This window comes from Talpa europaea (genome assembly GCF_964194135.1).
Source record: "Talpa europaea genome assembly, chromosome: 3".
In the NCBI taxonomy this organism is placed as follows: domain Eukaryota; kingdom Metazoa; phylum Chordata; class Mammalia; order Eulipotyphla; family Talpidae; genus Talpa; species Talpa europaea.
The window spans coordinates 142,000,619-142,027,348 of NC_140069.1; the positions used below are offsets into that span (position 1 = coordinate 142,000,619).

The following is a 26,730-nucleotide window of genomic DNA, read 5'->3' on the forward strand; positions in this document are numbered from 1 at the left end:
ATGCATGTCCACATTAGCCTTCCCTGTGACCTCTCCCTCCAAGGAAAGCAAAGTGATAAGAAAGTGAAGCTAACCCCCAAGACTTCTTCAGAGCTCAGGCCTGCAGAGATGGCAGAAGTGAAGCAAGAAGGAAACACATCATTCCATTCAGTGCTCGGCACTTAATTTCATTTCCACTTGAGGGCTGAGAGGTCAGTGGACACCCTTCCAGCTAAATTTAAACTGGAAGAGAAAACAAAGGTTGCTGTCAGGAGACAAAGACCCCACTGAGCCTGTGCGGGAGCGGAAACTCTGACGAACGTCAGAGAGAGGTTAAATAATCTACAGGCAATCCGTAAAGGACAAGGAGGTGACTCGTCCAAACTTAGCTCGACCTCACCCCAGTGAAAGAGGAGGCTTTGGTGGAGCACGCGCGCAGGAGAATCCGGACTGCCTGGCAGGCCTGAGCATCAGTGAGGGTCACGGGCAGAGCGTGCATCTGAATAACCAGGCGACAGGCATTTATTACAAAAGTCAGTTTATTTTTCCTTCCTGTGTTTCGTATGTTCCCTTTTTGTCAGTCATGAGCCACTGACTTCAGATATCTGTTCGATTAAATAACATTGACCACACCACATTTCTGAGTAGAAAGAGGTTGAAAAATAGCCCCCAACCCAATGCAAATTAGGCAGCCCTCAAAATTGCACATTTCCCCCTTAGGTTGCTAATGTTTTTAAAATCTAGAGACAGAATGGCCTTAAAAATATTGATAATGAATTAATTAAAATATCAATAATTTGCAGCCTTAAAGACACGTATTCTACAATCTTCTAAAGGACAGTTACCCCGTGGGCCCTGGTCACACACTGCGACGCTCTAAAGCCACACATGTAGAGCTTCCTCAGACAGAAAGGCCTGCCCTTTGCTCTAATTCTAGTCTTCTGATGTAACTCAAGGAACCCCACTGTAACAGAGATTAGGCCCCCCAAAACAGAGCTAACCAGATTATTGTCCTAGTGGATCCTTGAGTTCCAGGCAGCAAACCTGGAGTTAAGTATGTGGGCTGAGTTACGCATCCGAATGCTCCCAGGCAACTGGTGTACCATGTGGTCCGTGAAAGGCAGTCTGTGGACTGCCAAGGAGTCAGAGTTCGCTTTGAATGAAGACGAGAGAACAGAGCTGAATGACTTCAGACCAGACAGATGGACAGAGCCAGTCAGCACCGGTGTGATTTTACACAACACCTTTTAAACATGATGCTTTGTCCAAGGCAGGCTTTGGCTATATCCAGCTTGAGCACTTTATCAAGATCTGCTATCTCCAGGACGGGCAAATCACTCCTGAAGAAGTGAAATGCACCGATCCTTTCTGTGTCCGGAAACATCACTGATGCGAAGTGGGTGGGACGCTCGTGGCCAGGCTGGAGAGCAGGCCCGAGTCCAAAGGCATTTAAGGTTAAAGGGATAAACCTCAACAGGCCAAACAAAGATGCCGGCAGATTCCTAGGCCACTGGCACATTCCTGAAGCAACAGCAATGAATAATTCTTGTAGTGTAAAAAACAGCCCAGCCTTCACTGCTGCCAGCATCTCAGGGGGCGATGCTGCGGGAAGAGGCCTGGCAATCTGAGGTTACGCTCGAGTTCTTAGGGTCACCCCCAAACAGAGGGCACTGAAAGAAATAAGTCTTGACATCTCCAATTGTTCTTTTTCTCTTGTGGGCACCGGTCACTCACGCAGTATGTGAGCCTGTCGTCTCTGCATAAGGTGATATATTTCCCTCACTATTAAGGGCGAGATAAATAGAATCGTGCAACTCGTCTGTGAAGAGAAGAAAGCATTAACGAGGTGGGGACAGTTTCGTTCTGCTAGGGCATCACGTTTTCAACATCATAATGAATTAGAAAATGATTGTGAAAACTTAGTATTACAAAATCCTTAATGTTACTTTACAGCCTCCAAAAGAACTAAGGGACATACATTTCCAGAGCTGAAAATTGGTACCGGAGCTCAGAGCCATGTTTCTTACAATAGACTCTGTTTTCCTTCTAGCACGAGCACACCAGCAGCGCCATCAGGGGCATTTTCTCTGCTTAGCACAGACACCAGATGTGGGATGCAGAGTCGGTGGCCCCATCTTTAGAAGCTAGAAGCCTTCAGGCATGAGAAAGCATCCTCTGTGGCAGCTCCAGGGATTCTGGGAGCTGAACTGTCCCCAGGCAACTTGGATAGGCTAAAGGATAACATCTGGACTTGGGGTGACTGAGGCTGCTTCCAATTAGGTTGTCCTCGATTTGGGGACAGGACTCTGAATGCCTCCCCCAGGGAAGGAGCTGTCAAGAGTCTCCAGAAGGCCTCTCCGAATGTCACCATGGCCTTCGAGGGCTTGGGTGAGGGTGGGCTTGGTTAGCACAGAAATTTCTAACAGCACAGGCTCATTCTGTATTGGCTCTTTCCCAGAAAGCACAACATTCCAGCTAAGAATGTCTAAGGCACTACAGATATTTTCTTAAGAGATTCTCATTTAGAACCTACACACCACAGTGTTAATTATAGCGTCGCTTCTTTTTAACCCCATGTTACTGAGCATACATTTCATTTCCTTCAGAACCCCCAGATTATATTTAGCAGATGGAGAGCACCCGGGAAGAGCACACATTAATGGTTGGTGAGGCTTTCAAGAAGTCTCTCGTCACTTTTTCTGGAATTATAAATGACAATACTCATTAGACTCAGGTCAAGGGCAAACTAAGGAAGGAGCCTTTCTCCGCTTGGAGGAAAAAAAAAAAAAACCCATGTCTTTTAGACTAATAAAATGTTACTTTTCACAAAAGGGTCTTTAAAAGCTATCAGCAATTTTGCTGGCTTAAGAAGTGATTTGCTTGGGACTAGACTAAATTAACAAGAAAAACTACTAATTAGAAAAAACAAGCACACACTTACCATGAGAATAAAAAAGTAGAAAACCCACATCCATCCTAGATTGTCCTGGATCAAAGAGACTAAATACTAAAAGGGAGAAAAAGAAATTACAATGTAATCCTTTATAAATTAGCCAAATGAAGTAGTTGAAAGCAGACTAAACATGGCATTCCCAAATCAGAAGGTATCTGGGATCGTAGAAGGCTGGGCAGGTCACCAAGCTTCTCCACACCCCTGTCGCTACTGAAGCTTTATTAAAGGCTTCACTGTGTAAGCTAGTAGGATCCAGGCACAAAAACGGTAGGACAGAAGACACAAATTAAGGAGGTCTATTTTTATTCACTTTGGTATGAAGAGAAGACGAACCTCCTCCAGCCATTTCTGTTTAATCATTCCTCCTCCAGTGAAAGTGCTAGAACTGAGACTTACAAAAATAGTCTGTCTTTTAAGTGTGTGGTTCAATTTTCATTTCTATTTGCACATAAGATTACTTTACTACTAACAATCTACAGCATATTATTCTTTTCTTTCTTTTTGCACACCTATCATGCCATGAATTCATAGGGAATAGGTTCTAGCAGCTCAGGCTCCTTCCCATTGGTTCTCACAAAGTGTGCTTCTCTAGGTGGAGCAGGCTGGCACTTCAGCTGAACCCAAGTACCCTTCTTTAGGTGGAGCAGGCTGGCACTTCAGCTGAACCCAAGTACCCTTCTCTTTGGCTTCCTTTTTCTTCTGATCATTTTCTTTCACACGTTTCAGGAAGTTATCTCGGCTCTTAGAGTGCTTAATGTGCTCAACATGAACATTAATTCTCTTTGCAAGAATCTTGCCCTTTACATGCTTGTTTATAACAATGCCAACTGCATGCTGGGTAACATTATAGACTCTGCCGGTTTTGCCATGGTAACATTTGTGGGGCATTCCTTTTTGAACAGTGCGCATCCCCTTGATGTCCACAATATCACCTTTCTCATAGAGTCGCATGTATGTGGCCAAAGGAACAACTCCATGTTTTCTAAAAGGCCTAGAGAACATATAGCGGGTCCCTCTTCTCTTCCCCTTTGTGTTAGTCATTTTGGCGATTTACTGGAAGATGGTGGTTCCGGCCGACAGGTACAGCATATTATTCTTTTACTTTACTTTCAATTACTGAAAAGGATCTAATAGCATTTAACTCAATTTTTATTTATCATAGTAACCCATAATAAAACTTAAAATTAAGCAATTTAACCAGTTTTAAGCGTATGTCTCAGTGTCATTCACAATGTAGCAGAACTATCTCCACTATTTCTAAGATTCCCCAACACCCCAAACAGAAACTCGGTGCCCATTAAGCAATAACTTCCCATCATCTCTCCTCCCAGCCCTGTAAACCGCTAGACAACTTTCTATCTTTAGATATTTCACACTAAGTGGAATCATGAGATTTGTCCTTTTGTGTCTGGCTTACTTCACATAGCATAATGTTGCACTACATAGCAGAACTTCACTCCTTTTTATGGCCAACTAATATTCTACTGTATGGCTATACCACATTGTGTATCCATTCACCTGTTAACAAATACTTGAGGGAACTCCCTGGTGGCGCAAGGGATTAAATCTCAGCACTACGAAGCTGTCTGCAGCCACTTTAGCACAAGTTCGATCCCCAGGCAGGGAGCTGACCCACATGGCACAGCAGACCTTTCCTGTCTCACCCACTGCTCCCCTCAGCAATGTATTTCAGTAGATCCACCTGTTCTGCTCCCCACTCTGTCGCTGGTAAATCCTCTCACTCCCCCTGCACCTCTGACTTACAGCCCAGCTCTTTTATGCATAAATAAAATGAATCAATACATAAATGCATACTTGATTTGTTCCCACCTTTTGATTACTATTAACAATACTGCAATGGGGCCTCCCCGGTGGCGCAGCGGTTGAGCGCTGGCCTGCGAAGTTCTGCAGCACCGGTTTGATCCCCGGCCGCTGGGCGAGGGGCCCACATGGCGCGCAGACCTCTCCTGTGGCCCGCTGCTCCCCTCAGCAGTGTACTTCGTCACTCTGCCTGCTCTGCTTTCCCCTCTGGCACTGGTGAATTCTCTCACCTTCCCAACCCAAGCTTCTGACTGTACCCAGTGCTTGTATAAATAAATAAATAAATCTTTAAAAAAAAAAAAAAAAGCAATACTGCAATGAACACTGGAATACAGCATCTGAGCCACATTTTCAAGACTTTGAGGTGCATGCTGAGCAGAATTGCTGTCCACAAGGTAATTCTGTTTAACCTATTGCAGAACCACCAAAGTATTCTCCATAGCTGCACCACTTTACATTCCCACCAAAATGTGTACAAGAGTTGCAATTTCTTCACATCCTCACTAGTACTTACTTCCTTTAAAAAAAAAAAAAATCATAAGCCACCTGAGAAGGTGTGAAATAGTGTCTCACGGTATCTTTAATTTGCATTTTCCTACTCACTAAGGATGTTGAGAGTCTTTTCAAGTGCTTAATGATCATCTGAATATATCTGTCATGAAGATTTGGCCCTAGTTTTTTCCTAAAAGTTTATAGTTTAAGTTCTTAAAGTTCAGTGTTTGAGCTATTGAGTTAATTTTTGTATGTATATGTGTTTTGTAGTCTGTATGTGTAGGTCAGAGGTGTGGGGGCTAAGAGGATTCACCAGAGACAGCGTGGGGAGAAGAACAGGTGGATCTACTAAAATACGCTGCTGAAGGGAGCAGCGGGCAAGACAGGAGAGGTCTGCTGTGCCTTGTGGGCTGGGGATTGAACTCATGTCACAGTGACTGGCAGTGGCTTGATAGCCCTGAGACTTAACCCCTGCACCACCAGGGAGGCCTTCTATTGGCCGGCCTTGATACCCTTGTCAAAAATCAATTTTGACCATAGATTTGAATTTAATCCAAGTTCTTTAATCACATTATTAAAGTAGAACTGAGTGATTCAGCCTAGAAAATATCATGGAAAGCATAAAAGTAGAGGTCTAGTCACCCAATAAAGCTCAGTGGCCCTCCTCACTCAGACTACTTTATCTTTCTTTCTTTTATACAGCCTTATTGATTAAAATAAAATTACATAAAGTTTACTTATTTAACATGTACAACTCAATGGCTTTTACTTTTTTAGAGTTGTGCAACTATTACCACAATCTAGATTTAGAGATTCTTTATTCCCCAAAGAAGCCCTGTACCCATAAGTCACTACCCAGACTCACCCAACTCTAGGCAACTGCGAATCTCATTTCTTTCCCTATATATTTGCCCATCCTGAATATTTCACATCAATAAAATCATCTACAGTATGCAACATTTTGTGATTGCCTTCTTTTACTTATTAGCATAATGTTTTTGAAGTTCCTCCATGGTGTAGCATCTATCAATCCTTCATCCCCTCTAACTGCCAAAGATAGTCCCTTGTGTGACATCTCAACAGGGGGGTAATTTTGAAGATATGTAAAGAACTTATATAACTCAACAACAACAATAAAAAATCCACCCAATCAAAAAATGGGCGAAAGGGCCTCCCTCCCTGTTGGCACAGGGGTTAAAGACAGCGCTATCAAGTTATCGCCAGCCACTGCAGCATGAGTTCTATCCCCACCGCAGGCCAGAAGCAACCCACATGGCATAACAGACCTCTCCTGCCTTGCCCGCTGCTCCCCTCAGCAGTGTATTTCAGTGAATCTGCCTGTTCTGTTCCCCATTCTGTCTCTGGTGAATCCTCTCGTCTCCCACACCTCTAGCCTATACTCCAGTTCTTGTATGCATAAATAAATAAATCTTAAAAAAAAAAAAATTGGCAAAAGACCTGAATAGAAACTTCTCCAAAAAAGACATTCAGATGGCCTATAGGCACATGAATAAAACACTCACTATCACTTATAAGACAGACGCAAATCAAAATATATTGAGATTATTACCTCATATCTAGGAGAACAAATCATATCAAAAAGACTGGAAACATGTTGGAAGGGTGTGGAGAAAAAAGAACTCTTGTTCACGGTTGGTGGTAATGTAAACGGAGTCTGCCTCCACAGAAAATGGCATAGAGAACCCTAACAAACTAAAAGTGGGAATGCGGCACGATCCAGCAACGCCACTTCCAGGTATTTATCCAAAGAATAAGAAAACACTAATCCGCAAAGGCATGTGCACTGCTGTGTTCACAGCATTATTCATGATGGTCGAGACATGGAATCAACCTACACGCCCACTGACAGGTGAAGGAAGAAAGAAGCTGTGGTGAAATCAGTGGAATCAGAAAAGAGAAAAGCGTGCCTTCTGCAACAACATGGCTAGAACTTGAGGCGACTGTGTTGAATCAACTAAGTCAGAAACTGAAAGAGGATTCGTGGGTGGTTTCACTCATGTGAATAAAAAGAAACAAGACAAATGAAAAACACAACAAAAGTAACTGTTAGACTCTGAGAAACATGGAGGTCACCAAAGGAGACAGGGAAAGGGGGTGGTTCACTGGTCTGTAGCGGCCAATGTGACAGTGTGAAGGCACGAGAACTTTGGTGGTGGCTGCATGAAGCAGAGACACCTATCAAGGTGCAAAGATGTACCCCTGAAATTATAAAGTTTGGTGGACACATGGTAAATCAAAATGAAAAGTAAATTACAAAATACTCCAGTGTATGGCAAGACCACATTTTGCCAATACACTCATCCAGCTGATGGCCATGTGGGCTGTTTCGGCTGTTCAGCTGCTATGAATAATCTAGCTTTGCCCATCTGCACACAAGTTTTTATGAAAGCATGTGCTCTCATTTCTCTCGGGTCGATACTGCGACTGAATACCCAGTCCCAGCTATGGGCGGAAGCCCCACGCACAGGGAATGTAGATCAGGAAATGGCTCCTGTTCTGAGGAAAAGCAGCTGGTGCAGGGGAAGAGAAACCACCCGTCAATGTGACACACTGGGACAAGTCTCTATTAGAGGAAACCAGGAGGAAAAAAACATTTCCCCCCTTGGGAAATCAAGGAAAGGTGGGGGGAATAAAGTCATTCAGTGTGAATTAGGGAAACCGCGGATGAGGGTGACAGGGCTTCTTGTAGTAAGACTCAGAGTTTGTGGTTTCACCTTGCAGGCTACTGGGAAACCCTTCAAAAACTAACTGAGGAGAGGAGTGAGCCAAGCCGACAATGATTTACTGCTCTTCCTGCTTCCCCGCCACGACGGTGCGTGTGAAGCTGACTGTGTTCTCAGCTAGGGATCTGAACATCGGCAGGGGAGACATTTTCAATAAAAGTGACTCGGCGAGTGTGTGGGAAGCTTCACATTCTGGGCCCAAATGAACATCCCAGATGACTCTGACATAAGACAGTGCAAACCACCTCTGAGATAGTCACAGGAAGCAGAGAAAGTGACTCACAGCAGATGAGGAACCCAGGCAATTTCCAGGAGGGACCGGTGTGAGGCCTGTGACCTGTGTGTGTGGTCAGCCAGGGAACAGACAGGTTTGCATGCCAGGGGGGATAAGGAGAAGTATGTGTCTCGTGGGCTCCCTGGGGTGCCAAGTTCAGGCTGGGAAGGAGAAGGTGGTAGCCTGGGAGCAACAACCCGTCTCACAGGGCTCAGCAGATCTCCAGAGAGCAACAATCTGGAGGCAGAAGTGGGAAGAAACTCAAAACTGTAGAAGGCCCCCACTATACAGTCACATCAGGTGGGCCCCAGAGGAGACTGGCTACCTCAGGCTGTAGCACTGGCCACAGCAGAGTGAGAGTGCCACCTACTGCAGCCCACGGGCAGCCACACCTTCATTCACCACTGGCTGGGCCCCGGCCCGCTCACCTGGCCCACCGCAGCGCCGATGCTCCCAGTTCCATCAACGATTCCTGTGACAGTCGCCAAAGCCTCGCTGCTCCCTTGGACCAGCTCCTGGCGACCCAGGTCCGCAGAAATAGCAGAGCTAATCATGTTAGAAGGCCCACCAATAAAAAAGCCTGCAGTGACAAACAGAGCAGGTTCTTAATAAGACACTATCGTGATACCACCAGGAATCCACTGGCAAGACAAACGTCAGTATTTGCAGCACTGTGTTGGAAACAAAAAGGAAAAAATAACCGGTAAAAACGGAAATTCTGCCAGAGAGGATGAACTTTAAACTAGTGGGCACTCAGTTTCCTAAAATCTGTTCTTGAATTACAAGGGCCTAGTTTCTTTGATAGAAAGCAAAGATGTAGAAAACAGAGTGGGGTCCTCCCCAGTGACACAGCGGGTTGAGCACAGCGCTGTGAAGCTGTCCGTAGCCTCTGCAGCGTGGGTTTGATTCCCGGCCGGCCCGTAAGGGAGAAACCCACATGGCGCAGCGGACCCCTCCGTCGCGCCCACTGCTCCCCTCAGCAGTATTTTCGCTCCGTCTGCCTGTTCTGCTCTCCGCTCTGTCTCTGGTGAATCCTCTCACCCTCCCACGCCTCTGACCTGTACCCCAGTTCCTGCATAAAAAAAAAATCTCAGGGCCTCCCCTGGTGGTGCAGCGGTTAAGCGCTGGGCTGCGAGGCTGCCCGCAGCCTCTGCAGCGCCAGTTCGTTCCCAGGCCACCGGCGAGTGTCCCACCCAAAAAAAAAAAAAAAAAAAAAACCTTAAAAAAATTAAAAAAAAAAAAATAGAGTGAACACGCAGCCTGTGGGACGTGCATTCTCTGATAACGAGCCACACCTGCTTGTCACCTCCTGTGACAGCAATGCTGCCTCAGATGAGCATCTAAGTGAACCAACATATGGGGGGGGGGGGTGCTGCGAGAAGAGAAAAAGTGGTGCCAGTGGTCGTGGCTGCTGGGGCTCTCAGGGAGGCCCTGGGACCAGTGGAGCGGGCCACCAGAACCCGTTCACAGAACCCATTCGTCAGTTCCATGGGCCTCACGGCACGTCAGCGGCTCTCCCCACCCTAAGAATGATCTGAAGTTTAAAGATAAATCACATCCTATAATGGGGGCCCTAAGTCACGCAACTGTTTAATCGGTGCTCAAGAAACACTGGCCAGTTCCGGGGGAAGATGAGCCCCGTTGGCTTTTTGAAAGCGAATGAACAGGTTTCCCTGTGGCGGCTTCCTAAGCCAACTGCAGAGGTACCACATGAAGCCAGACAGCAATCAAAAATTCTAGACAATCTGTCCAAAGGACCACTGGACTGGGGAGGTCACCGAGGAGCAGAGAACGGGGGTCTGGAGGGGCGGCTCTCCGCACGCCATCTGAGTTCTCCGTGACGCGGGCTGTGGTGTTACTCCGAGGAGAGCATGGTCTCCTGCTCACGGGCGGCAGAGCAACAGCAGCGTGTGAGGGGGCTGGGGACGTACCTGTGACCACCATCAGCAGCGCATTAATGGACTTATCATTTGGAGAACCTGTGGGGAAAGACACAGAAGTGGCAGCTGGCTCTAAAAGCACATGGAACAGCAGACGTAGCCCTGGCGTCTGTGACCTCCCAGCTCGTTCCCGGAGATGACAAAGGGATACGACTCTCGCCGCCCCACCCACCCTTTCTTCATGACGTCTGCCTCTCGCTGGCGTGCAAGCTAATGAGACTTCTAAGAGCCCAAGAAAATTCCACTCCCATGTGAGCAGCATCTTAAGGGACACAGGCCAAACCTACTAATTACCACCTTTCGTCTTTTGAAACCTTTTCCCTTTTATTGTTTTATTGGCTCTAATGCTGTCCCTCTGGAGCCTACCCACAAACAAAGCACATACACTCCCCAGCAAGCTTTTAAACAAATCCACAAAGCAGCAGAGATGCCAGTTTCCTCCCCAATCCAAATAAAACCAGTGGTGATCGCCTTAGCAGGCACTTACGGGACAAGACAAAGGTCCCGTGTCGCGCCTTTGTGGCTAGTCTCGAGGCCCTCCCCGGGCTGGCTGCTGACCTAGGGGACAGGCCCCCAGCCTCAGAGATCAGGATAATTCAACTGCAAAGGAGTACTCACGGCTATATCCTACGAGGGACCCCACGGCCAGCAGCAGGCTCAGAGCTAACACTGGTGCTCTCTTCTGTAACAGGTCAGAGATGAAGCCTTGCAGAGTCCCACCTGCAAACACAAAGAGTGTGTCACAAGCCATTTCCCATTTGGCTCAGTTACCTGCCGCTCGCTCCCCCAGGGCCTCCATCCTTGCTGTCAAGGACCCCAACACCAGTTTATCCAAATAGAGGGTCGCGGGCCTCCCTGGTGGTGCAAGGGGTTAAGACACAACCTGTAAAGCTATCTGCAGCCACTGCAGCAAGAGTTCAATCCCCGGCCAGGGAGCTACCCACATGGCGCAGCAGACCTCTCCTGACTTGCCCGCTGCTCCCCTCAGCAGTGTATTTCATCAGTCTGCTTGTTCTGTTCCCCGCTCTGTCTCTGGTGAATCCTCTCACACACACCCCCCCCCACACCTCTGGCCTGTACTGCAGTTCTTGTATGCATAAATAAATAAATCTTTTTAAAAACAAAAAAGAGGGTCGACTGCCAAAGATCCTTCCAGTTTCCTCCTAGGAAGATCACGTGACTGATATTGGCCACACTGGCTGATGGGGGCGGGACTCCAAAATAAGGATCATCAAATCCATCCACTGTCTCTTTGTTTCCACTTCTTGCTCTGGCTATGAGGGTTGTTTTTTCTGCTTTTTATTTTAAAAGATGACTAAAGACCACACCTCAACGACAATTAACAGAAGATAATGAATACTGATGAAAATGAAATACAACAATTACGGCTTGGTTGGCAATAGCTAACAAGTCAGGATGTATAAAAAGAGGTGGTGAGAACTGTTTAAGCAACACCGTTGCCTGGAGATACAGTCACACCTGGGGACACCTTGTCTACCTTCAGCAGTAGGACCCAGGAGCTCAGTCTCAAGAGACAAGAAGGGATGGTCAGGTCTAAGGCTGGCAACTTGGCTGCTGACTCTGTATCTAAGGATAAGGGCAGACAAGTTCAACTCCAGTAATAATACATCACCCTGAGCATTCATGTGCTCAGGGTATTGGTCTTACCACAATTCTTGATGTACACATTATAGAAAGGATACCAGGGTTGTGCCACAGCTACATTAGCAATACCCGCTGGAATGTACTCTGTTCATCAGTCTTACTTAAAAGTCTTACTTCCTCGTTTCTATTTTCAGCTGCAGCAAAAAAGTCACAACTAAAATCTGCTGTGTACAATGCAGCAGTTGCAAAACACTCACAAGAACGAACCCCTGCCATCATTCCTACCTCTAAAATCCAGGGAGCTATATACTGAGCCAGTGAAACTTCCCCTTCGGGGCTGGGGTGGCGGGGCGGGGCGGGTGAAATGAACAGTTCATTCTGACTTGGATCTCTGACATGCCATTAGCTTTCGAGCAGTCATCACTGGACATGTACAAAAGGTTACATCTAAGAGATCACAGAGGGAACTATCCCTAGTTGCCCAAGACAAGAGAGCTGACGCACCCACAAAGAGCTGAGAAGAAAGAGCGGTATAAATCACAGCACTGCGCGGGCGGCTCTCCCATCCAGGGGCTTTATTTTTTTTTTTTTATTTTGGCTGTTTAAAGGCAAAGATTAGGGGAAAATGGCTGTAGAATAAATAATAAAGCTTTAGATGATGCCAGATTTCATAACCCAGTAAAAGATAGCTAGCAACTAACTCTTCCCTGTAAAAAAAATAAATAAAAGACACCCCACTGGCATTACCTATAATTCCTCCAACGTCGTACCAAATGGACAGCTTGTCTGCCTCTGCCTCCTTCCATCCAAAGTTGTTACTCAGATAAAAGGGCAGCCAGAAGAAGAAGGAGTAATTCACCAACTTCAGGCAGGCATAGGCCAGGGAGTACTACAAGAAAAATATTCCACTAAGCATGGACGCAATTTTTATATAATTAAAAAGCAAAACAAGATAGGCGTTTGGGATGAATAGCACTTGATTTTCAGATTAAACATCTCTACACATTCTCCTTTGTCATTTACCAAGCCTCCCTCTACCATTTGCTTCTAGAAAGGCATGGACAACAGGCCTTTGGAATAAAAATACACACACAACTATCTCTTAATTGCCCGCAGTTTCTTCTCCCTTCAGTTCTCTGGTAGAAGTAAACCAGTGATTTAAACCTATAAGGCAGGGTACAAACTCGTATTTCTTTGTCTAGACAAAGATAAAGGTATTCTCGCCACTAACTAGCGTGTGCACTGGCAGGAAAGTGCAGTGAGCAGCGTAGCTGGGATCGCAACAGCCGCTCCCTGGCTCTCCTTCCTGCTGAGTTAATATGAACATGGAGAGCGACGTGACTCATAGTTTGAAGACCTGAGAAAAGCATCAACATTAAAACAACTTTCACATGAGAGCTCCCCAAAGTCGTATATTCATTCCCCCATCCAGTGGAAAAGAAAAAGAGACTCTTTTGGGAATTTTCTGGTGAGTCAGAAATGAAGAAACAGAATTATCACAGGCCTTGTGTTCTACTTTGGGAATGAAAGTTGCAGCTGCTTTAAGATGGTCATGGGGCCGAGAGTCCTATATTCAACACATTATTACCAGGAAATCCTGACATTCAGCATCAAAGGAGAAAGGGGGAGGAACAGAGAGACTGACTTCAAAGGGCGTCTGGCTAGTATATTCTTTTCTCTGGAGCTGCCAGCTACTCCCGAGGTATCACTGTTTTAGAGCAACTTCCTTGGCAGGGCAGCTGCCCCCTAGAGAGCCAAATCCCAATCAGGAGTGTCCAGATGACCCACTACAAGACAAAGGAATCTGGTTAACTAGGTTTCCTTTACATCCCTGCCCATGGCAGGGGACAACAGCTTGTGAAATGCAAAAGAAAAGCAAAAGAGCTCCATATTTGGTCTCAACAAATATGTTTCATCCCATAAATTAAATAATTACCAGAACATTTTAATGAATAGTTTAAAAAAATGCTAACATTAGCTTAAGAACAGGCCTAAAGAAAGTAGCATTTCCTTATTATTATCCATCAACTTTTGGTAAGGCGTTCTGCGAACTTATTTTAACTGTTTGCAAAAGTCAGTTCTCTCACTTTGGGGATATCAGTGGGAGGGAAGTGGTGAGTATGAAATAAGCAATGACCTGTGGACTCTGAATCTGGCTGGAGAGAGTTACATCCATAAAGCACCATTCAAAAACCAAAGAAACGAAAACAGGTGCTATTCACAGCAAACCAACCACCACCCCAGGGCCTGGGGAGGCTGGTAGCTGGGATGTCTGCCGGTGGGGCAGAGACTTAGCCCAGGCCCCACAGTGGGTCAGCGGGTAATCTGGAAACAAAACCTAGGCCTCTTCACGCCCATTCCCATGCTAGAGCACCCAGAACATCAAGGCTAGAAATGTGCAGCAGAAGGGATTTAGTGCAGACGCTAGAAAGTTCTCCTGACTGTGAAGTTGTAAAACACTGGAATGTGTTACCAAAAAATACTGCGGAGTCTCATTCCACTCTGGATCCTCTAGTAAAAGGACAATTTTTCTTCTTGGATTGATCAGAGCATAGACAAATGAAACAGACTTAATGAACTACTCAAAATCCTTCTTGGAGTGAGTGCATGTATATTCCCCTAAAATGTCAACAGGCCAAAACATGTATGTATAAAATTATCAATTCTCCCTTCTTAGTGAATGCTAGCTCAGAGCCGGCAAACCAGAGCTCATGAGCCAAGTCTGGCCACACCTGTTACGCCCTCCTGTCCACAGGTTCCTCTCTAGAGAGGGGAACAGCTGTGGTGGAGGCTGCACTGTCTCCCCAAAGCTGAAGACATTTGTTATCAGGCACTACCCAGAGGGGCTCTTCCAATCCCTTTCAAGGCCCCGGTAGAGAAACAAGTGCAGGGCGCTGTACAATATTCCTTGAACACAGATTCCCACATAGAGCAGCAAAGAGCAGCTACGTATGTGGAGATCTTCACGCAGGTGGAGTAAACATCGGAGGCTGGGAGGTCTCCCTGGCTGTGGCAGGAAGGCCAGACCATCCTCACCGGTATGACGCCTGGGAGGCAACACGCCTGATGGAAGCTGATGGCCTTGACTTGGGGGACCGCACTGCCTTCTTGGATGGAATAATTAGGCTCATATTCATCTTCATTTTCAGCACCACTGATTAAAGGCCGGTGAGAGTCTTCTTCAACATTTTCTTCTGCCTCAATTCCTGGAAGACCTAGGACAAAAACCACCATCGTTTACGGGGTGCTGGGCACTGAGGTGAGAGCCGCACACACCTTACTACCCGGCACTTGATGTTCTCTTTATTTCCATTTTAAAGAAGCAACTAAGGTTCAGAGACCAAGGTCAACTGAGGTCAGCTCAGGTCACAGAGCCAATAAGCAACAAAACAGGCCTCTAAGTAGCTAGCTTCAAAGCGATGCTTTTTTAACTCCGTGACAGTATCTCTCTTATATACAGAAAAATGTTAATTACATACTGTTAAACTACATGTCTGCTTAATAATACTCAAAAGATAGAACGGCTCTTAGCTTCAGTGGTTTCCCTTGTACGTTACTCTGCATTTAACCGTAGATAAGTATCACACTCAATCACTTTTATGAAGAAAAAGAAATCTGTCTCAAAAAGGCAAACAGGAAATACATCCAGTAATTAGGGTCTCTCTGGTGGCGCAAGGGTTTAAGCACCGTACTATGAAGCTATCCACAGATCCTGCAGCCCAAGTTCGATCCCCGGCCTGCCAGGGACCTACCCACATGGGGCAGCAGACCTCTCCTATCTCTCCCGCTGCTCCCCTCAGCAGTGTATTTCACTCAACCTGCCTGTTCTGCTTCCCACTCTGTCTCTGGTGAATCCTGTCACCCCCCGCATCTCTGGCCTATACCCCAGCTCTTGTATGCATAAATAAATAAATCTTAAAAAAAAAAAAGAAACAAAGAAAGAAATACTTCCAGGCTAATTTCTAGCCAGGGTCTCAATTATAAAATGCATTTGCAAATGCTGAGTTTTCCCTGAATCTCTGCAAGGTGAGCCTCGCTCCCTCGAGTGTTGGCAGTTGCGCCAGGCACAGTCACAAACAGCAGGGCAGCTCCTATCATTCACTGAAAGGAGCTCATAGTTCTAGGAAAAAAAGAGACAGACTTCCTGGCCCCAGATTTCTCCTCGAATGTCACCCAAGTTGTTCTGAACAACACAGACAGCTTCTCCTCACCAATTTCCTCTGGCGACACCAGGAGTCCGAAGAAGATGACGATCCCTCCAGCGAACTGCACCGCGGCCGTGACCAGAAAGGCATACTGGAGGGGAAAAGGGAGGGGGCTTCTTACAGAACTGGGGAGCCACTTGGGGCACACGTTGTGGGGAGACGACACTGTGGAGACTGGGAAGGCCATGAGCACTGCAGGCACAGCCTGCCCTGGCACAGAGCTCAGTGTCTTACTTGTGTTTTCTCATAAGTTCTTCCTGATGACCCCGCAAGGCTCAGAGGGGAACTGAGGCCCCTGACACGGAGCAGGCCTGGCTATGGTTGGGAAATCAGGACCTGCTCCAAAAATCTCCCTGTTGTGCCACACAGGCTCCCGCAGGAGGCAGAATGTGTCCTGGAAGATTCTCTGTGCAGCTGAGGGGATTACATAACACAGAGAATAATAAAAGGCAGTAGCCGAGTAAATGAAGGCCCCATCCTAAGTAGAAACACACACGGGGATTTGGAGAGGGGACAGCTACAGAGGGCACCGCAGCCAGACAATGCTTTAATGAAGAGCTGAAAATCAAAGCAATGGACCCCCTTTTCTGGCTCAAGAGCAACAAAGCCACAAGGTGGGAAGGAGAGTGGGAATCCTCCTCAGGGTGGAAGCAGAGAGCTTCTGCTGGGGGACAGTCGGGACTAGAATGGATTTGGAAAGGTGACAGAACCATTAAAGACTCTGGTAAAGGGGCCTCCCTGGTGACGCAGGGCTTAAGTCTCAACGCTATCAAGCTATCGCCAGCCACTGAGACCTGAGTTCGATCTCCGGCTGGGAGCTGACCCACATGGCACAGCAGGTCTCTCCTGCCTCACTCACTGGTCCTCTCAGCAGTATATTTCAGTAGGTCCACCTGTTCTGTTCCCCACGCTGTTGCCAATGAATCTTCTCACCCCCCACACCTCTGGCATACACCCCAGTTCTTGTGTGCATAAATAAATAAAATAAATCTTTAAAAGAAAACAAAATTCTGGTAAGCCAGGATGCACTGTTGAATTTTATTTAATAAAGGATCCTCATCTGGGGAGACAGTCTGCAATTCTGAACACGTCAGCTTCCAGAAGTCAGATCTGGGAGCAGCAAAAAGGAAGAACCACAACTCCCACCTAAACTGGTCAATACAATCCAGGTGTGGAGCTAAGCAGCCCAGAACCATGCCTGTGGGACAACAACTGCCTGCATTCACCAGAACTAGATGCTCTTAAGACCAAACACTTGACCAGCTGCTCAAAAATTTATCTCCTTCCTAAAAGAGCAACTTAATTTCCATTATTTAGGTTCTGAACAGGCAGTACCCCCACACGGCAACAAAAGTAATACACAAACCCCCTCCCACCCACTGAGTTCCCAGCGCACACCTCGGCGCAAGTAGCTTCTCCTTTGCAGACTGTTGAAGACATAGAAGCCAATACAAAACGATACACTCTTTCATCCTTCTTGTACACAAATGGCATCACTCCACAGCTTTGCTCTCTTCAAGAAAGCACCACAGAAGCCTCTCCCTGTCACTCTCACACTGCCTCTCTCTGGGTCTCCTGCACAGCTGCATGGCCCCCTGCTGAACAGGTGAGCCACAGCTACAGCCTCTCCTCATAAGCTGACATTTGCAGTATCAAAAGGTGCTGAGGGAAATAACCCGCAGATGCAGCGCCCTGCCAGGCTGAAGCGTATTCAGCCCTGGGTAAGTCCCTCGGTGGGACTGCTGGGGGGTGGGAGGGGAGACCCAGGGCTCCTGTACCCTCCCAGCACTGCCTTGCTCCCTCACATCCCCATAAACACAACCTGTTATCAAACTTTTGGAACCTTATTAATCTAGTAAGTATGCAACGTAGTCTCTCCTCCCTGCCCCCCAGCCCTCTCTCTCTTGGTACAGTGCAGTTTTCATCTGCATCACTCTACAGACAGTGCCTAAGCTCCACAAGAGCTCATTTCTGCCCTTTGCCCTATTCCCTATGACCTGCGCCACTTACAGGAATTTAACATATATTAACTGAATAACTGGGTAGTTATGAGGAAAAGCTTTTCACAATTGCATAAAACATTTCTACTTCCTTTTCAGGAACTACACATGCAAATCCTTTACCCTTCCGTGTTTTGCTGGTCTTCTACTTATCAGTGTGTGGGTTCTTTATATATTAAGGGGATTAGCTCTTTATGGGTAACATGAGTAGCAAATTCTTTTCCCCAAGAATGAATTTATCAAAAGTTTTTCCACTTGTAACACCAACCTTGCCCCATCCAGACACAGCTTTAGGTAGTTTTAAACGGCTTATTCACTTACATACTTAAGAAAAAGCTAGAAACAGGGAGGCTCCCTGATGGCCAAATGAGTTAAGACGCAGCACTCTGAAGCTATCCGCAGCCACTGCAGCACGAGTTCGATCCCCAGCCAAGGAGGTGACCCACATGGCACAGCAGACCTCTTTTGACTTGCCAGGTGTGCCCCTCAGCAGCCTATTTTAGTAGATCTGCCTGTTCTGCTCCCCACTATGTCTCTGGTGAATCCTCTCACCACCACCACCTCCACATCTCTGGCCTGCCCCCCAGCTCTTATATGCATAAATAATTCAAAAAAAAAAAAAAGAAAAGAAAATGCTAGAAAGAAATACCTACCTCATAACCATACTGGAGAACAGAAGAAGCCAGGCACGCCCCCAGTATGTTGCCCACTGAAGCACAGGCACTCCACAGGCCAAACACAACTCCTCGCCTACGATGGAGAACAGGGAGAGAGGTGACACCAGAGTCAGGAGGGCACCTGCGCAGGTCACCACTCTAAACAGTGAGGGGCCACAGGACAAAGAACCCACATTCTATCTTAAGTCTACCTGCATGATGCTAAGATTTTATCATTCTAAAGTTCAATTTGAGGCCCATCAAAAGACACTGTTAAGAGAATTAAAAGATACATTGTGCAAAGATGAAAAAAGATGTAAGACTTATATAAAATAAAATATTTTAAAAAAGAGAATTAAAAGAAGACAAAGTCTCACTTTGGGAGATAACATGTGCATATGAGTTCCCCAACAGAAGACTTGTCTCTGTTGAAAGAGACAAGAACTCTTACAACTCAACAATACAGAAATAGATGATGCAGGGCCTCCCCGGTAGCGCAGCAGTTGAGCGCCGGGTTGCGAAGCTGCCCGCAGCCTCTGCAGCGCCGGTTCGATCCCTGGCTGCTCCCCGGCCACAGGAGGTGGGTCCCCCATGGCGTGCAGACCTCTCCTGCCGCCCGCTGCTCCCCTCAGCAGTGTACTTCGGTCCTTCTGCCTGCTCTGCTCCCCGCTCCGGCTCTGGTGAATTCTCTCACCCTCCCACGCTTCTGACTGTACCCAGTGCTTGTATAAATAAATAAATAAAAATAAATCTTTAAAAAAGAAAAAAAGAAAAGAAAATTAAAAAAAAAAAAGAAATAGATGATGCAAAGAAAAGCATGATCTTCTCAAAACAAAAAGACTTTGAAAGGGGGCAAAAGATTTTAATATATATCACCAAAACAAAATTAACTGATGCCGATAAGCACGTAAAAAGAGGCTCGACATCATCAGGCAGCAGGAAAATGCAATGAGGTATCCCTTGTGCAGCCACTAGAAGAGCACACATCACAAAAGACCATACCTACCAAGTGTGGGCAAAGATATTCTGCAGCTAGGACCCTTAACACTTTGCTGGCGGGAATGATAAAACCAGTTTGGAAGAAACTGCCCATTTCTTTAAAAGATAAATAACCAGGGCCTCCCTGGTGGCGCAAGGGGTTAAGCACAGCACTATGAAGCGATCCACAGCCTCTGGGCTGTGTTCAATGCCCAGCCCGCCAGGGAGCTACCCACATGGCACAGCAGACCTCTCTTGACTCACCCACTGCTCCCCTCAGCAGTGTATTTCAATCAGTCTGCCTGTTCTGTTCCCCACTCTGTCTCTGGTGAATCCTCTCACCCCCTGCACCTCTGGCCTGTACCCCAGTTCTTGTATGCATAAATAAATCTTAAAAAAAAAAAAAAGATGCATGACCATCTCCCATATGACCAGCAATTACACTGGGGAAATGAAAACACATGTCCATCTAAGGATGTGTAACTTCATGTGTAATAGCCCAAACTAAAACTACCCAAATGTTAACCAAGAGGTGAGCAAATAATGGGTAACATCATGGACTATGACTCAGCCATAAAAAGAAAGAAACACACACGACATTGAATGGATCTCAACACAATGATGCTGAATGGAAGATGAGGAACAGTCTCCACTGTACGATTCCATTTATATAAAATTTTAGAAAATTCAAATGAATCTCAAGTGACAGAGAGGACATAAGTAGTTGCCTGGAGACGGCAGGGGGCGGGGGAGGGAAGAATCACGGAGAGGCAGGAGGGAACTTTTGGGGGAGCTGGATCTGCTACTCTCTTGCTTGTGATGATGGTTCTATGCATGCTAAAGCGCATCAATCTGTACATTGTAAAGATGTGCAGCGTTTTGTATATCTTAATAAAGCTGTTAAAAATGAACGGGCAGACGAAGAGTCTGATGGAGGGGAAACTATTATAACAGTCTTGTGGAAAAGTGATCAGCTCTGAACAAAGACAACGCCAGTAAAGCTGGTGAAAGTAAAAAGGCCTCCCTGGTGGCCTAAGGGCTAATTCTCAGCTCTGTCATCACTAAGGCCTGAGTTCGATCCCCGTCTAGGGAGCTGATCCACATATGGCACAGCAGACCTCTCCTCTCTTGCCTGCTGCTTCCTTAGTAGTACTTCAGTAAATCTGCCTGTTCTACTCCCCACCCTGTCTCTGGTGAATCCTCTGACCCCCCTCTTCCCACCGCACCGCTGGCCTGTACTCTAGTCTTCTATGCAAAATAAAAACATTTTTAAAAAATTGTCTAGAAGAGCTAATGTTTTAATATTCAAACGTGTATTTTTTCACTATTTGATACATATGGGTAACATATTGATAGGCCTAGACTTTTGAGCTCTTTAGAACAGTTACCCTCACTGAGTCCAGGAGTCTTGGAAATCAACAGAGACAACACAGTCCAGAGGCTAAGAGCCTGTCACAAGTCCTGGCTTTTCCAGCTGTCACACACAATGATGAACAGCAAAGCCAAGTCTTATTTTCCATCCTTAGAGGCCTAGAAGATACTTTAGCAGCTGCCTAGCCTCATACCTTGGCCCACATCACCCCTACAAACTCAATCTGCTAAGTCCTAGAAGGTGTAGGAGACCAACTGAACTAAGCCCAAAGCTAGGTGTTCTTCATGCGCATCTCACTAGAGCCTTCGAGTGACCTTAGGTAAATCACACAGGTAACCAACCAAAGTGGCCTTATTTTTAATGAAAGAAGGTTAAGCTAGATCACTGAGTCTCAGAAAAAAGAATTAATGCAAAACCCACTGCCGATACAGAATGGGGGGGGGGGGGTATGCGAGCTATCTGTGTTCTTTAAAGGGATATTTAGAGACCTGAGATGTGCCGCCTGAGCCATACGCAGTGCCTGACCAAGGCCAGGGCAGGTTCTGAACATGTCTGCCCGGGCGCCATCAGCTCCAAGGGCCACATCACTGTTGACAGACTTTGAAATCTCTCCCGAGCTATTCTGACTTTCTAAAATAGAGGGAAGGAAGGGGCAATGTCAAAGGGACTAGTCCATCGACTATAAGACGATGAACGCCCCGACATTAACGCCCTGTAGACACAGACATTAAGGAGGAAGAGGTGGCATACCCAGCTTTCCCAAACCAGCTGCCCATGACCGCAACCACACAGGGCCAGCCAGTGGACTGCAGCAGGCCATTCACGATCCACAGGCAGCAGTACAGCCCCTTGTTGTAGAAGCGCAGCCACTCTGTTAGCGTGCCAAAGACAAACACCTTGGAGAAGGGGAGAGAAAGGGACATGTAACATCCACATGGACACTTGGGGGACACAACTGTCGACAACTTATGCTTCTGTGAGAACTTTCCCACATCTGGGGCCTAAGCGATGCCTGGCGGCTCCCCAGATACTCCTGCCCAGCGCGGCTCAAGGGAGACAGGGTCTGAATGCCACCGACTGAAGGGGCCAAGGTGTCCAAGGATCGTCCCTCCAACTCACATCTTTAACCCTGAAGAGCAAAGGCCTCACTGTTTCCGTCCTCTCCCTCAGGGCTGTGTTTGAGGAGGGCTGACAGCGTGTGGAGGCGAATACAATAATGACAGGAGGCAAATGCAGGGACGACAGCGCCAGGCACACGCTGGGGCCGGGGGGGACCAGCCTTCTGCTGTGGCTACCAAGCGAGTCAGGCTAACTTGGGAGCGGCTCGGTAATTCAGCAGCATTCATCACATGACTGCTTATTTCTAGGCATTTTGCGCACGTGAACATCTTATTTATAGTTGAAGCCTCTTTAGGGGATACTTGGCAGGGGTTAAAAAATGGCATCTATAGGGCCTGCCCGGTGGCGCAGCGGTTGAGCGCTGGGTTGCGAAGCTGCCCGCGACCTCTGCAGTGCCGGTTCGATCCCCAGCTGATCCCCGGCCACCGGAGGAGGGTCCCACATGGCGCGCAGACCTCTCCTGCCGCCCACTGCTCCCCTCAGCAGTGTACTTCGGTCCTTCTGCCTGCTCTGCTCCCCGCTCTGGCTCTGGTGAATTCTCTCACCCTCCTGTGCTTCTGACTGTACCCAGTGCATGTATAAACCAACCAACCAAACAAACAAAACAAATAAATAAATAAAACATGCCCCTAGTTAAAAAAAAAAAAATGGCATCTATAATAAATACTGGATGATTCCTGCTACAATACATTCTGGAACAAGCAAAACTATGAGGACAGAAACATGGTCAGTGGTTGCCAGAGGCTAGAGGGAGAGCAAGAAGCAGGGTCATACAAACATGTCACTGGTCAAAACTCAAAAGTTTCCATGAGGGACATACTTCAATTTTCCAAAAAATATGAAAGAACGAAGCAAAAATGTACATGGGTTTGAAAATAGCAGGCATCTATGTGTGGTGAGCGGCCTATGGACAAATGAAGTACCTCAAATCTCTAAAATTTCAAAGGAGAGCAGGTTTTTCCCGATGGGCAAGTGGCAGGCATTGGAAAAACAATAAAAGAGAGCCCAACTAAACGGTAGGCTTTCAATCAACCAAAGTTCCTGGCTGGAAGCAAATAAAGGTCAATCAACATTGACAGTTGACAGAGCACTTAACGCCCTGGCACTGTTCCCGACGCCTCCCCTCGCACAGTTACTCAGAGACCCCTTTCTGCACTCTAGGAGGCGAATCCAAATGAGGGAGAGAAGCATCGAGAAATCATCAGCCAGGAAACCGCAGAAGCAGGGACAGTGTCGGGAGCACGGGATCTCAGCCTCCACGCTGCACGCTGAGGGAAGCAGCACTGACATAGAATAAGCAGCCAAGCAGCAGGCCACGCAAGAGCCATCAGAGCAACTAGAGCTGAGAGGGGACAGGGACTTTGGGAGCGGGGTGAGTAGAGCAAGGCAGCAGGGAGACGACGTCAGGGAGCACCATTCAAGGCGGGAAGAACAGCAGGGCCCGGGCAGGGAGGCAGAAAGGAGCAGGAAAATGGAGGAGTTTGACAAGAGCCATGCTGGCACAAAGGGAGAGACCCGACTGGACGGGCGGCTGGGAGCAGGTCTAGAGAACACAGAACACTGTGCTGTGTGTGCCTGGCTCTGAGAGTCGCGGAAGGGGCATGATCTGGGCTGTACTTTAAACAGACCCATAAGGCACACAAGAGATAAGAAAACCAAAGGTTAATTTTACTATTAGCATCTACATGAGAAGTAGGTGGTTACCTGGATTCTGGAATACCTGACTCTGGAAAAATAGCAAGAGTGATAATCGTAAGAATGACAGTGAGGACGGCGGTGACCCCTTTCCAACTTACCACTAACGCAGAAGAACACATGCCGAAGGACAGGACCCATCGTAAGTTAAGCCGGTCCCCAACGATGCCGCTGATGAAAAGACCCTGAAAGAAAGCTGATTTTACAACTCCGAGGAACAACACAGCCCGAACACTGAGAGCACTCAGAGAGAATGCGGGGTCTCGGGCCTGGAGAGCCTTACTCTATGTCAGTTTCACCAACATTTCAGGAAAGGAAGCGGCTCCGGCACTGGAACCACTCGGGCCGCCAGACACCCTGCTGCAGTGCAAACTTTGGATCCACCCGATCCCCTAACTGCCTGAAAGGAGACTGGAAAAAAAAAAAAGAAGAAGAATTCTGTGCTTGGTGTGATGAGGTCACATTCTGAAGAGGTGTGAGGCTATACAGGGTAGAAAACTAACTTTATTTTGATTAAAAAAAAAAATTCCTGGGCCTCCCCTGGTGGCACAGTGGTTGAGTGCTGGGTTGCGAGGCTGCCCACAGCCTCTGCAGCGCCAGTTCCATCCCGGGCCAACGGCTAGGGTCCCACAAAAAAAAAAAAAAAAAAAAAAAAAAAAAATTCCTAATAAACAAGCACGTGAACATATTTCATTTTCTAGAGCAGACCCAGTCCCGAGCAGCAGTGGCCTGCTCTCCGGCCACGTGCGTTCTGAACGGAGATGTGTCACTACGAGTCCTCGGAACAGAAGCCGCTGGGCACACGGGCTGCCCACTGGGTCTGGCCCCAGGGTTTCAGCACAGCTCGGGGCAGGGAGGGTAGGGAGCAGACGCAGTAATTAGCTGAAGAGCTGCCTCTGCTCCCCCCACCACCAAGCAGCAGAAGCCAAAACCTGAAGTCACGGCAACAGGCTGACTGACTTAGGTTTCTTCCATAAACACAGCAAGTCCATCAACACTGTGACTGGAAACCTAAACTCAGGTACAAGTATGTCTAATAAACTGACTGTATCTGTCTCAGAAAATCTAGATAGATGCCCTAAGGCATTTATTATGACAATGTAGAAATCTACTCTTGTGCTCACAGGTCGCTTGTTATCCACAAGCTCTCGCTACCCTCAAAGAGGCACCTATAAGCACCAGAGCAGATTCTCCATCCCACAGCTGCCACTCACCACCTTAAGCTATATGGGGGCGGGGGGGGAATCTCTTAATAAGGTTTCAGACTGGGGAGTCAGTTTGTTCTGTATGGCTCCAAATGCCTGGAAGTTCCAGAGGGAAACACAGCTCACTATCTGACTTACCATGGCTCTTATTTACTCTGAAGCTACTGAGTCCTGCAGATAGGTATGATCATAACAGGCTACATTCCTTTTCGAAACCAAGCTGAACATAGCTAGTGGATGGTGGCAGAGCTGCCCTGCCCAGGGGCTTTACAGCTTCATAAATTATTCTATAAAAAGCTCAAAGAGCAGCACCCGTGGGAGAGTGCCAGCCAAGCCGAATGACACCGACCCAAGCCCCACCCCAGGATGAGGTACAGAGGTGTTAGGCCAGATGATCTAAGACTGGCCCCAACTGTTTCTACAAACGTCCTCTTGGAAGGAAGGGCATCCTAATAGGCAAACATTTAGAGTTCACCCAGCATTTCACATCACCGGCACCATTCACAATCAAGAGGCTTTCCTGATAGCTGGGTCCATCTGAAACAGGGGACACTGGGTGCTAGGAGGGAAGGTCAGCCTGTCCCACAGGGCACGGGCTCAGCCGCGGCTCCCGAGGCCGCCGCTCTGACTTGGCAGCCACCACAGATGCTCCTCCAGCCAGCCCGACCCGAGCTGCCCAATCAAAGATGGCCTCAGACAGACCAGCCCCAACTACCCTGGGGCTCCAGGCCACCCCTCTCATTCTTCTCCGACTTCCTCACTGCTCCATCTCTACCTCCTTCCACGCCTCATCTCCCCACCTCAAACCACTCAGAGTCACCCTCCTTGTCTATCCTCACCTAATCCCCTCACATTTCATCCAGCCTCATCATTTTAAGTATCACCTATACATGAAGGACTCAGAAACTCCACCTCCAGCCTGCACCCCAGACTCATGTGACCACGTGTCTACTCTCCATCACTTGGACAATAGGCACCTGCATGTAACACGCCCGAGCGCAGGTGCTCAGTAAGCAATTGCTGAGTGAGATGGATGAATGGATGGATGGATGGATGGATGGATGGATGGATGGATGGATGGATGGATGGAGTGAGTGGGTGGGTGGGTAGAAAATTCACAAAATATAAACTACAGGAATACCCAACTCTCCTCAGTCAGCAAATTCAAAATCCCCTACAGTATTCATAAGGGTTAGTCATATCCTTTTCTCTCTCTCCTCAATTTAAAATCCTAAATTTCAGGGCTTCCCTAGTGGCCAAGGTGTTAAGTCTCGGGGATATCACAGCTATGGCATGAGTTTGATCCCCAGCCAGGGAGCTGACCCACATGGCGCAGCAGACCTCTCCTGACTCGCCCACTGCTCCCCTCAGCAGTGTATTTCAGTGAATCTGCCTGTTCTGCTCCCCACTCTGTCTCTGGTGAGTTCTCTCACGCACATACCCCCACCTCTGGTTTACACCCCAGTTCTTCTACACAAAAATAAAACTGAAAAAAAAAAAAAAAAAACCCTAGATTTCTAAAACTTACCACGGCGTAGGAGCAGAGGAAAATGGTATCCAGCATTCCGAGAAAAAGCGTGGCTTCCGCTGCGCTGGGGAACAAGTGGTTGCGGCTCCAGATCTACAGCGGAGACAAGAACAAGTCAGCTTCCTAGGCCTCCCAGGGCTCCTGTTTCTCAAAGTACCTTCTTG

At 47.3% G+C, this 26,730-nt stretch overlaps 2 protein-coding genes across 6 annotated transcripts in view; both read right to left on the minus strand.

Moving 5' to 3' along the window:
- Positions 1 to 1,705: 1,705 nt before the first annotated feature.
- Positions 1,706 to 26,730, minus strand: part of SLC37A3 (solute carrier family 37 member 3) — a gene marked incomplete at both ends in the record, with an annotated part of 31,617 nt that continues 6,592 nt past the window's right edge. Inside the window, 12 exons of one of the 5 annotated variants that reach the window (XM_084229210.1) lie at positions 1,706 to 1,798; positions 2,921 to 2,986; positions 8,692 to 8,843; positions 10,195 to 10,242; positions 10,822 to 10,923; positions 12,556 to 12,697; positions 14,845 to 15,023; positions 16,020 to 16,104; positions 18,667 to 18,763; positions 21,770 to 21,915; positions 23,935 to 24,018; positions 26,567 to 26,659. In XM_084229210.1, coding sequence (XP_084085336.1) covers positions 1,706 to 1,798; positions 2,921 to 2,986; positions 8,692 to 8,843; positions 10,195 to 10,242; positions 10,822 to 10,923; positions 12,556 to 12,697; positions 14,845 to 15,023; positions 16,020 to 16,104; positions 18,667 to 18,763; positions 21,770 to 21,915; positions 23,935 to 24,018; positions 26,567 to 26,659 — 1,287 coding nt within the window. The remainder of the gene's footprint in view (positions 1,799 to 2,920; positions 2,987 to 8,691; positions 8,844 to 10,194; positions 10,243 to 10,821; positions 10,924 to 12,555; positions 12,698 to 14,844; positions 15,024 to 16,019; positions 16,105 to 18,666; positions 18,764 to 21,769; positions 21,916 to 23,934; positions 24,019 to 26,566; positions 26,660 to 26,730) is intronic. The other 4 variants (XM_084229211.1, XM_084229212.1, XM_084229213.1 and 1 more) reach the window with 4 other exon arrangements.
- On the minus strand, positions 3,336 to 3,973 carry LOC311168052 (large ribosomal subunit protein eL21-like; the record flags this gene model as incomplete). The annotated part of the gene is made up of 2 exons (XM_084229338.1): positions 3,336 to 3,520; positions 3,561 to 3,973. 2 exons carry the CDS (start codon positions 3,971 to 3,973, stop codon positions 3,445 to 3,447), a joined length of 489 nt encoding a protein of 162 aa, XP_084085464.1. The 3' UTR covers positions 3,336 to 3,444.